Source organism: Giraffa tippelskirchi, chromosome 2 (genome assembly GCF_054371585.1).
Source record: "Giraffa tippelskirchi isolate mGirTip1 chromosome 2, T2T-mGirTip1v1.2.pri, whole genome shotgun sequence".
NCBI lineage: Eukaryota > Metazoa > Chordata > Mammalia > Artiodactyla > Giraffidae > Giraffa > Giraffa tippelskirchi.
In genome coordinates this window covers 6,619,568-6,631,759 of record NC_137276.1, presented here as the reverse complement: position 1 = coordinate 6,631,759, position 12,192 = coordinate 6,619,568, and the positions used below count along the sequence as shown (strand labels likewise).

General features: G+C 46.1%; 2 protein-coding genes across 5 annotated transcripts in view; one reads left to right on the top strand and one right to left on the bottom strand.

Annotated features, from left to right (window-relative positions):
- Window positions 1–1,241, bottom strand: part of DHX32 (DEAH-box helicase 32 (putative)) — a 53,036-nt gene extending 51,795 nt beyond the window's left edge. For both annotated transcript variants that reach the window (XM_081533271.1, XM_081533282.1), the window contains exon 1: window positions 997–1,241. The gene's annotated coding sequence lies outside the window, so the exon portion shown is untranslated. The remainder of the gene's footprint in view (window positions 1–996) is intronic.
- A 102-nt stretch (window positions 1,242–1,343) lies between these two features.
- The window catches only part of FANK1 (fibronectin type III and ankyrin repeat domains 1), a 96,158-nt gene continuing 85,309 nt past the window's right edge, over window positions 1,344–12,192 (top strand). For all 3 annotated transcript variants that reach the window (XM_081533314.1, XM_081533305.1, XM_081533295.1), the window contains exon 1: window positions 1,344–1,456. Coding sequence is in view for 1 of the 3 variants with exons in the window: in XM_081533295.1 (XP_081389421.1) it covers window positions 1,444–1,456 (13 nt within the window). In the remaining 2 variants the exon portion in view is untranslated. The remainder of the gene's footprint in view (window positions 1,457–12,192) is intronic.

Here is a 12,192-nt window from a genome sequence, read left to right as displayed (position 1 = left end):
GCAATCTTCAGACGGAGCACTGCATCCATCATGCCGTTTCCTCCCACCTGCAGTGCATCCCCCTTCTTTTCCTTCTCTCCTCTCCTTAGGGTTGTTCTTCTTGACCTATACAGCACTCCCCCACCCCGTGGTCTGAATTTTTACAGCCGACCAGATAAAATGCCCAGGGATCCCCAACACTTCCTGAAAGCACTACCTGCATCGATGTTTTCAAAACCACTCTTAGGAGAAAAAAAGACCATGGGGTGAGATCTTGCTACATTTGTTTCACAGCCCTACCAAATTTTGGTACAGAACGTGTGGGCTTGGTGCCCACAATTTGGAGCGAAAACCAGGAGGAGCCCTGAAACAAATACACACACACACACACACACACACACACACACACACAGTGCTACAACTTGGGAGTGAAAACCAGGAGGAGCCCTGAAACAAATACACACACACACACACACACACACACACACACATACACACACAGTGCTACAACTTGGGAGTGAAAACCAGGAGCCCTGAAACAAATACACACACACATACATAAAACTAAAACCCGGAAAGATCCGACAGGGGCCCATGGCCTGAAAGGTGACACCTCGGATGACAGTGCAATGCGCACAGCGGAGGCGCCTTCTCCCCGCTTTTCGGGACTCCGGCGACGCGCTCGGCCCACTGCCGACCACTTGCTCCCATCTGCTAAGAAGCGCTGCCCGCCAAAGTGACACGAGTGGCCGAAGTCCGGCCTCGGGCCGGCCGGGCGCACGACCTCCACCCCCGGCCGCCCCCCAGCCTCGCGGCCCCGCAGGGAGGGGCGGGTCCGCTCCGCGCGCCGGGACGCGGCTCCGCGAGGCTGGGGGGCGGCCGGGGGGTTGGGGGGCGCCTCCTCCCGGGCGTTTCACCAGTCGGGGCGGGGCGGTCCGGAGACACCCGGCGGGCCCGCAACAGGTGCGCCCGGGCCGCCCCCACCCCGGCCTCCCGCCGCCGCGGCCCGGCCTTTACCTGCGGTCCGCGGACGGAGGCCCGGGCGCGGCCGCCCTTCCCCGCCGAGCTCGCCGGATGCGCGGACTGACGAACGGACGCCTAGTCGGCGACGGAGGGCCCACGGGGCCCCACTCGAAGGCCCCGCCGGGGACGCGAGGGCCGCCGTGGAGAGGGCGCGACCGCCCGACCAGGTCCCCCGGGGCAGCGCGTCTTCCGCCCGCGGGCGCCCTCCGCCCGCCGCGCTCGCTGCCCCCCGTAGATGCGCGGGCCCTCGCTCGCTCGCGTTTCCTGGCGTCTTTTGGTCCCTCCCTCTCGCCGTCCTTCCTGCCCCTCCTCCTCCCCTCTCGCCCCGCCCCCTGGTTGTCAGGGCAACCAGAGCGACGCCGGCCCCCGGGAGGACAGGCGTTAGAAGGGGCTTGCGGCGCCGGGGGCTCGGCCCGTGGGGGCCCGGGAGCAGCTTCCTCTATGGAGCTCCAGAGTAAGGGGGCCGGGGCCGGGGCCGGGGCGGGCCTCCCCCGGAACGGGTGTGGGCCCCCTGCGCGCGGCTCCGCAGACTTTTTTTTTTTAACGCTTTTGACCTGGATATGCGGTCCCCGTCTCGCGCTTTCTGCTCTGGGAGAGCCGAGAAAGGGGCTAAGTCCTGCGGAGTGTGATCGTCGGGAGCCGGAGGGCTGCGTGAGCTCGGGAACGTCGGCTGGAGGAGGCGGCGCCTCCAGGGTGTTCCTTCCTGAAATGACCCCCCAAGCAAATCCATTTGTTGTTACTATTACTGTCATTGTTATTGGAGCTTCCCTGGTGGCTCAGATGGTAAAGAACCTGCCCGCAATGCGGGAGACACAGGTTCGATCCCTGGGTTGGGACGATCCCCTGGAGGAGGGCATGGCAACCCGCTCTCCAGTATTCTTGCCTGCAAGATCCTGTGGACAGAGGAGCCTGGCGGGCTGCAGTCCACATGGTCGCAGAGGCAGACACAACTGAAGCGACTTGTCATGGCACAGTCGTCATTGTTTTGTTTGGTACTTTGATTCATTGACCACAAGTAGCCATTCTGCTTCTAAAATGTCAGCAACTGAACCTGCAAGGAGGCCAGCTCTCGTATATATTAGAGGAGATGGCGTCCTCTTCCCAGTAGTCTGAGGTTTGAAGGGGAGAAAAAATTTTGAGCTTTGTGCAAGACTGTTTAATTCGTTGCTAGAGGTTCTCCGAGATAGGCTTGGACACGCAAAAAGAAAAAAAAAGTTACGATTTCTTTTTCTCTTTCCCACTTTGTTTGACAAAAGGTGAGTCGTCTGGAATTATCAGATCTAACACAAGCTTTAACTTACTGTGTTTTTGATTGTTGTTCAGTGTGCTGTGCTTAGCCGTTCAGTCGTGTCCGATTCTTGCGACCCCCTGGACTGTAGCCCACCAGGCTCCTCTGCCCATGGGATTCTCCAGGCAAGAATACTGGAGTGGGTTGCCATGCCCTCCTCCAGGGCATCTTCCCAACCCAGGGATACAACCCAGGTCTCCCACATTGCAGGTGGATTCTTTACCATCTGAGCCACCAGGGAAGCCCATTGATTGTTGTTATTATATTATTACTACAGCTACTGCTACTATTCAAACCTTTCTAGGGACACAGTGCTCCATCCTTCTTTCCCAAGCTAATGTTTTATTGCTCCTTTTGTTCTTAAAATAAGAACAGTGTTTCATATGGAGACTAGAAAGACCTGGAACTTTTATAGAAGGATGAAGTGTGACTCTGAAAACCAAGTTGTCTTTTCTTGCACAATTTCAGAAATGAAAGTACTCAGACCACATCCATTCTCTGGGGGATATGCTGATGTTGTTAAAGGTCGTTAGTTTCCAAGGAGGTTTTTAAAGAGTTTTTCCTTTCTTCTAACTCCCTTGCTGAGCAGAAGGCTTGTAAGTTGAGAATTATAGTTTGAGTTGATTCTATACAGTATCCTATCACTTACACTTGTAGCTGTCTGGATTCTGTGTGTTAACTAACCTGTTGAAAGAAATTTAACTTACAACAATGTTAGAATTTTTGTATCATTTCAAAGTAATGCCAGGGTGTGTATGTTCTCTCTTTAGAGAAAAAATGAAGTGAAATATCTCTCTTAAAAATATCAACTTTATTTCTTCAAATTTATGTTACTCTTTAACTATGTAAACTAAAAATTTCAAGTCCTTCAGCGCTCAGACTCTATCCACTCGCTAGTCCATGGTATTCACTATGTCTAAATACTGTCCTGGGGTGGAGGATTGAACAGTGAATAGAACCTTGTTAGCTTTGGCTATCCCTGGAAAACTGAGCAGACACTTGCCTAAGAACTTCTAAAACCTCCCTGGGGTCTGAGATTAGGGGAAAGGAAATGGACAGAAGACTTCGGGCAGAATAACCCAACAAAGAAGGAGGGAAAGGGGTTCCAGACAGGTCCCTGAGACCAGAGAGAGCAGTGTAGGTTTAAGGTTCAGAGTTCAAAGATCAGGTGAGCTCTAACTAAGAAGACTGAGGGGTGGAGGGGAGGAGGAAGAAAAGAGACAAGGCTGGAAAAGTGAGTAGGAACCAGATCCTGGGGACTTTGTAAAACTGCGAAAAATTTAGTACCTCTATGAATGACACGTTTATATCTGATCACATTGGGTCTTAATGTGGAAAATATTTGTTAAATAATCTTTTATGGCTGGGACACAACTGTAAATTTATTCTGTTTTACATACTCTCAAATGCTGTCATCAGTTTAATTTTAGATAATTCAAATAATGAACATTTAGCTTAGGGAATTCTTTCACAGCCTAGTAAACATCATTTTGGGTAAATATTATTTGCTGTTAGTAAATATTTTAAAGGACAAGGTTAGATGATCTTTAAGGTCCCTTTTAGCTTTAAGAAATGTACCCTACCAGATTCCACCTGAGACTCAAGTTACTATTATATTCTCTCAAAGATATTGGAAAATACCGTGGCTGTGATATTAACAAATACTACAATTATACTGTCATTAATATTATATTAACAATATAGTATGTTGTTATGCCAACATTATCTGGCATATTTTAAGCCTGATGTGTACATGATACCATTTGTTATTGAGGGGTTTCAACTAGCATTTTACTGGTATAGTTGAATATAGCACCAGTAAATTGATTTAAAGGGAAGCACCTTCTTCACTGCCTTTAAGGATTAAACATGTATCTAAGGACAACACCAAAGAACTACTAGAAATAACCCCCACATCAGTCTTACCCATTCTGTCTCCACACACTTAGGTTTCTGTTACTTTTAGGAGTGACCTTTATTAACTGAGTCATTAAAATCCCATAAACATAAACACTTCAAATCCCACAGCCGGATCACACTCTGGCAATAAGCAGAGGGTGACTGGGGCTACCGCCGTTGTGCAGAATGATAGTAAGTCAATGATCCAAGAAATGACTCCTAGGGGAAAGGGGCAAATTAAATCAGCTTACAACCCTGGGCTGTTCGGAATGGTTTTGGCTCTTGGCTTACATATTTACATCTTTAATTATTTTCTCCCTAAACTAACAACGCTATTGGGAACATAACCTATGTATGAAATAACATGAAAAATGTACATCAAATTTCCATTTTTTTTAATATTTATTTATTTGGCTGCTCCAGGTCTTTAATTGCAGCATGTGGGATTTAATTCCCTTACCAACGATCGAACCCAGGCCCCCTGCATTGGGAGCTTGGAGTCTTAGCCACTGGACCACCAGGGAAGTCCCTCAAATTCCTATCTTTAAAAAAGTATTTATTTTTGGCTGTACTGGGTCTTCCTCGCTATGCACAGGCTTTCGCCAGTTGCAGCTAATGTGGGCTACTCTCCAGTTGCAGTGCAAGCACTTGTCACTGTGGTGGGTTCCCTTGTTGCGGAGCGCAGGCTCTAGGTGCGCCGGCTCAGTAGTTGCGGTGCATGGGCTTAGTTACCCCGCAGCATGTGGAGTCTTCCCCGACCAGGAACTGAACCAGTGCGCCCTGCATTGGAAGGTGGACTCTTGTCCACTGCGCCACCAGTGAAAGTGAAAGTCGCTCAGTTGTGTCCGACTCTGCGACCCCATGGACTATACAGTCCATGGAATTCTCCAGGCCAGAATACTGGAGTGGGCAGCCCTTCCCTTCTCCAGGGGATCTTTTCAACCCAGGGATTGAACCCAGGTCTCCCGCCTTGCAGGCGGATTCTTTACCAGCTGAGCCACCAGGGAAGCCCAAGAATACTGGAGTGGGTAGCCTATCCCTTCTCCAGTGGATCTTCCTGACCCAGGAATTGAACTGTGGTCTCCTGCATTATAGGCAGATTCTTTACCAACTGAGCTCGCCAGCCGGGAAGTCCTAAATTCTATTTTTTTTTTTTAAGAGAAGATTTAAGTTCAACAATACTATCTCTTTACTAACATTTTAGTAAGTGACAATGCCAAGGAGTAGTTTGCAGGTCTTTAAACCTTCCTTTCATGATCTTCCCTAGCCCACCAAATCACCCTAAACAAGCACATAATCTGAATTTTAAAATGTGTATGTTTATCAAGCGCAGCATCAAGATACACCCTTAGCTCCCACTTAAAACCGTATTGCCACCTGCCCTCTAAACTCTCCCTAAATAAAAAATGCTGGACCTAGTTCAGGCCAGGCAGCAGTTTCTTGATAGAACCTCCCTTTTCAAAGGAATCCTAAATGGGATTCTAGGTTACTCCACCTGTTTCTCCAAACCTGTTTTCCCACTGGTCTGCCCCATCTATGTGTCAGATTTCACCATCTTCCCAACTACTCCAGCTGGAAATCTGAGTGTCATCCTGAGCTCCTCTCTTTTACTCAGCACCCCTCCCACTCACCCCACCCACCAGCATGCCTGTTTTTTCCACCTTATACACCCTAACTCTGTGTCTTTCTCTCTGAGGTCATCATCCATACTCCAAGCCACCCTCTTGCCTCACCTGTGTTGGGAGTCTCTGTTGATTTCTGCATTTCCTTTCCCCACCTGTGCTCACCTGGGGACCAGAGTAAGCTTTTCAAAATGCACAGGTCATGTCACTCCCCTGCCAAAAACCCCCCAAGAGTTCTTATCCAGCTGCCTCTGCAACCCACCACGTATAGGATCTTGGGTACATTATGCTTCAGCCCCACGGTCTTTTTGTCCCTTCTCCGTACCAAGCTCCTTCGGGACCGCGTCTTTGCACAGGCCCTTCCCAGGGCGGGGGATGCTCTCCCTCCGCTCTGGTCCCGCTCAGTGTCTTCTGGTCTCGGCTTAAACGTCACTCCTTTGTGCTTCGTGTTTAGTCGCTCAGTCGTGTCCACCTCTTTGCGACTCCATGGACGGTAGCCCTCCAGGCTCCTCTGTCCATGGGATTTCCCAGACAAGAATACTGGAGTGGGTTGCCATTTCCTTCTCCAGGGGATCTTCCCGACCCAGGGATCAAACCCCTGACTCCTGTGTCTCCTGCATTGTAGGCGAATTCTTCACCGCTGAGTGCTCAGGGATGCCCCATGTCACTCCTCGTTGAGTGCTTTTCTCTGATTCTCCAAAGAGGGTCAGGCCCCCTCCCTGTGTTACTCCTGTCTCTGCAATGATCACAGTCTGTAATTCTCTTGTTAATTTTCACAATCTGTGTTCTCCACCGGGCTGTAGGGTGGCTGAAGAGGGCCCAGTCTACCATTCTGCTTCCAACACTTAACATGGAATAGGCCCTGAACAAGCATTTATTGAATGGATGGCACTGCTTTTAACACCTGGGTGCCTTATTTAATTTTATTTCCTTAAGAGTGTTGCGATGTGCTTCAAAAGAAAGCCATTTTACTCTGTAACAGAAAGGGCTGTGCACCAGTGAGATTTGAATTGCCTCTTGTGTTGTATGCTTTGGGTAAAGTTCATTTAAATCAGGAGCTTGTAAATGTCAGGTGAATTACAAGTATGGAATTTCTTTTTCTTCACTAGTTTAAAAGGGGGTCTTTTAAGTATCTCATTCTATCTGGTAAAATTAAGGAAATAAGACAATTTTATTTGGGGGGACTAAAAGACTTCCGGTTCATAGACTCAACAAAATCTTTGCACTGCCATGGAGTACTTGTTCATTAATTATCTGAGAGACTGCTGAGTATTTAAGAGCAATAAATTAGTGAAACCCAGGAGTGTTTTTTAAAAGTCTGTGTAACAATTTTTTGTCAAGTAGTCTTAGTCTCTTACAGAGTGAGGTAAGTCAGAAAGAAAAACACCAATACAGTATGTTAATGCATATACATGGAATTTAGAAAGATGGTAACAATGACCCTATATGGGAGACAGCAAAAGAGACACAGATGTAAAAAACAGTCTTTTGGACTCTGGGAGAAGGTGAGGGTGGGATGAAATGAAGGAATAGAATTGAGACATGTGTATTACCATATGTGAAATAGATCACCAGTCCAAGTTGGATGCATGAGACAGGGTGCTCAGGGCTGGTGCACTGGGATGACCCTGAGGGATGGGATGGGGAGGGAGGTGGGAGGGAGGTTCAGGATGGGGAACACATGTACACCCGTGGCTGATTCATATCAATGTATGGCAAAACCACTACAATATTGTAAAGTAATTAGCCTCCAATTAAAATAAATAAATTAATTTTTTAAAAAGAATATTAATTCTGTCAATTAGATTGCAATTCAAAAGTTACCATTAAGAAATAAAGACTTGTTTAAATCAAGTTTAAAACTTAAAAAAATTCAAAGCAACAGGTTTTAAATAGCTATAAAATCCCCATCAAAATACTGACGTTCACTGCCATCCTGACCTCAGCATGCTCAGCCTGCCGCAGGGAGGGGCAGACCAACTAGATGGGTGCACCTGTGTCTCAGCAGAAGCTCAGGACTATCCTCCAACCAAGTCTGTACCTGAAAACTTGGATTTCACCTCCTCTTGCTGGGGAAAGAAAGCACTATTACCACCTGCTTGGTCTGGGAAATCTGCCCAAACACGCCCAGAAACTGAACTAAACCGACCAGTTTACTGGAGGGACTTGTGCCTGAGCATCACCCAAGGGTGGCCTGGATGAGTCACTAAGTACAGAAGGTGGTGCAAACTCCTTCACAAGTAAACAACTCACACCAGTGTTCTGTGCATTTCCCTGCTCACCGGGCTGGGGCAAAACTGGAAATGCTTATCCTGGGACCCTGCCGAAGTCTGGGGACATTTCTGTCCTGAGTAACAGAAAGAAAGAAGGAGGCATCCCTTGCTTTTAAATTCCTTTAGCTGAAACTCCAATACTTTGGCCTCCTGATGCGAAGAACTGACTCATTTGAAAAGACCCTGATGCTGGGAAAGATTGAGGGCAGGAGGAGAAGGGGACGACAGAGGATGAGATGGTTGGATGGCATCACTTACCCAATGGACATGAGTTTGGGTAAATTCCAGGAGTTGGTGATGTACTGGAAGGCCTGGTGTGCTGCGGTCCATGGTGTCGCAAAGAGTCGGACGTGACTGACTGACTGAACTGAACTGAGCTGTAACCCACCCCCTTCCAGGCTGTCAGGGACCCCTTCCTGGCCTCACCTTCTTGGGAGAGTTCTCTCATTCTCACACTCTCCTGCCTCCTTGTTTCTGCCTGGAACCCACTCACTGCCCATCCGTGTATCTGTCCTTAAAAACATCTCGCCAACATTACCATCTCTTAAAAAACTTTACTTCTCTGTTTACCCTCCTCCAACCCAAATCAGAGTTAATTTCTCCCTAGTAGGTACTGTCTGCATTTTATTACTACTTTTATTATTCTAACATGTTGTGATTGGTATATATATATGTTCAGCTCTCCCATTAGGAGTTACCTTGAAATGGGGACTTCCCTGGTGGCCCAGTGGTTAAGAATCGGCCTTCCAATGCAGGAGGTGTGGGTTCAATCCTTGGTCAGGAAACTAAGATGGCAAATGCCTTGAAGCAACTAAGCCCTCACACTGCAGCTAGAGAAGTGCCCCAGTGAAGACCTAGCACAGACAAGGAAGAAAGTTAACTTGAAATGGATTAAGGGCTTAAATGTAAGACCTGAAACTGTAAGGCTCCTAGCAGAAAACATAGGGAAAGAGCTCCTCAGCATAGATCTTGGCAGTGGTGTTTTGGATATGACACTGAAAGCACAAGCAACAAAAGTGAAAAATCAACACGTGGGACAACATCAAATGAATAATCTTCTATACAGAAAAGGAAACAATCAACAAAATGGAAAGGCAACCTATAGAATGCGAGAGAACATTTGCAAACCATCAGTAAGCGACTGTTATTGCAAATATACTAGGAACTCATGTAACTCAGTAGCAGGAAAACAACCCTTTTAAAAAATGGACAGGAGACCTGAATAGACATTTTTGCAAAGAAGATATATGCAGATAGTCAACAGATACGTGAAAAAGCGTTCAACATCACCGATCGTCAGGAAATGTGAATGGAAACCACAGTGAGATGCCACCTTACACCTGTCAGAATGGCCGTTATCAAAAAGATAGAGATAAGTGTTGGCGAGGATGTGGAGAAAAGGGAACCCTGGTCCACTGTGATTATCCTCTTAATAACACAGGTCAGCCCTATTCACTATGAGAGGGGGCTACACAAGGGCCTGAATAGCAGAGGGTGAGAATCATTGGGGGCCATCCTGGAGGCTGGATATCACAGAAATTCTATCATTGGTATCACTCTTTTAAAGGCTTTTATATTTTACATTTATTTTTATATTTTCTCTGACTTCCCTGATAGCTCAGTTGGTAAAGAATCCACCTGGAATGCAGGTGGATATTTATACATAATATCCATGTCTTCTAGTTTGTGATCAAGTTGTATAAGTCCTAGTTAATAAAGCTAACTTTAAACTTCAGTAGATAATATTTTTGGGCTAAATCCTTGAAGATTAAAAGAAACTTTTATAACTATTTTATGTCTATTGCAGATAAAGCACTTTTGATGGTTAAAAATTATATATACCAAAAGTAAAGTCAGGCCAAAGATAACTAATGGAATAGTTTCTCCAGGGGAAAGCAGTACCTGCTATCTATTAACATCTTATCTGTAAATTTGGTTGAAAATGTGCTCAGGTAATTCCTGGAGTTGGTTAAGGGTGTTACTTAAGCCTTCTTGAATCTACTTAGATGGTGGTGGTCTTTTCTCTCTCGGTTGACTAGCTTCCTCTCTATTCTGTGCATATTTTGGGATAAGGACACTTGTGGCACCCCATTATATATTATTAGTTTCAAGTGCCCAAGGAGAGACAGAATTTTCTTTCTTAATTTGAATTATAAGGGCAGGATCCTTCTTAGACCAGCTGTATCGGATGCCCACCCCATCGTGAAGGATGGAGGGGAGGGATGTCCATGATAGCTCATAAGCCAGGGAAGCTGTAAGGATCTGGATAAATGTCACGGCATTGTCAGCCAAGGTGACTGTGCAAAACCGTCATGGTTCTACAATGTGTTCAGTGGGTCTTCGACTTGTTGCTGCGCTTCGCTAGGAGGGAGGCCTATTCCTCACTGATCATCTCCTCCAAAACTGTTACCATGGAAGCAGGGACTGACTCTTCACTGAGTTACTTCTAAGATCCATTCAAAGAAGCGAGGACCATTTTTTTTTTTAATGACTCAACTGTTTCACCTTGCTTAAAGTGACAAATGTGAGTGGTGCTGAAAACCAAAGCATTATTGCAGCCAAGTCTCTCTGACTAGTATAAAACTACCTCTTACTATTTTATTCACAGCATTTCAAACGTTAAGGTATTCAATATCCAAACCAAATTTCTCAGCAAGTCTCCTTTCTTCCCATTTCTCAGAATGAAAATCCTCATGACGTTGCTCTTTAGAAAGTTCTCTGTATTTATACGTGCTTTCTTGTCTTCCAAAGTGAGAGAGTCAAACTGAACTTGAAGGCATCTTTTATACAGACTTAACATGATGAATTTAGGCCCAGTGGAATCTAAGACACGAAGTAGCCACAGTATTCTCCCTTCTTGGTGCATAAAGTGAAAGTAACCTGTATTCCAGTTTACTATTTAGTCCTAAGAATGAGACTGGTCTAGGCGTCAGAGCTGTGGTGTCATAGCCTGTGGCTTTGAGCAGGCACCCCTGCCACAGAGTACTGAAAGCCAGCTTTGTCTGTTTCACCGTTGAAAACCAAGTATGACAGAAGTGTTAGTCACTAGTCATGCCTGACTCTTTGAGGTCCCCATGGACTGCAGCCCACCAGGCTCCTCTGTCCATGGGATTTTCCAGGCAAAAATACTGGAGTGGGTTGCCATTTCCTTCTCCAGGGGATCTTCCTGACCCAGGGATCAAATCTGGGTCTGCTGCACTGCGGGCAGATTCTTTACTAACTAAGCTATGAGGGAAGCCCTAAATAATGACAAAGTTCAGGACCAAACTCCCTGGTTTAGTACCTGTGTGATTCAAATGAGCTTTGGACTTTGAGTGCTTGAAACATACCAACCACACAGAAGGTTGTGTATCACCTGTCCTGATGGGATACATCATTAGGTCAATGTCCTACCTTCTGTGATTCAGGAACTTGTAGTGGCAGTATGTCTTGGGTTTAGTAACACTATGAATTACATGGTAGACTTTTCAGATCTTTAAAGGAATAACAATTGCTATTCAAGCCTGGCATTATCCCATTTGTGCTATATTTGCATGAATATGGAGCCTCTCTTTTTTTTTTTTTTAAACTTTATATTTTGTACTGGAGTATAGCCAATTAACAATGCTGTGATAGTTTCAGGTGGACAGCAAAGGGATTCAGCCATACAGATATATGTATCCATTCTCCCCCAAACTCCCCTCCCATCCAGGCTTCCACGTAACATTGAGCAGGGCTACCTGTGCTATATACAGTTGGTCAATATGCAGCTTGTCTTAATTTATGCTTCCTACTATTACAAATGTGTATTTCATATCACACACATACATATGTACTTCTTCGGAAATTTTCAGAATCATAGCGTAATTCAAAGTCTTAGAATGAACACTTTTATTCCTTTCATGGAGATACGATTGTTCACATTTTGCCACACTGGACCTCTTTTCTCATCTCTCTCTCTTCCCCTCCCCTCCGTCACTTCTTGGACACACACACACACACACATCCTTTTGCTGAACCATCTGAAAGTGGTTGCACATAGCACGGCACTTCAATCCTGAATACAGCAATACGTGTAGGACATTCTCCTACATAGTCACAGTACAATTAATAACAGCCTCCAAACTCA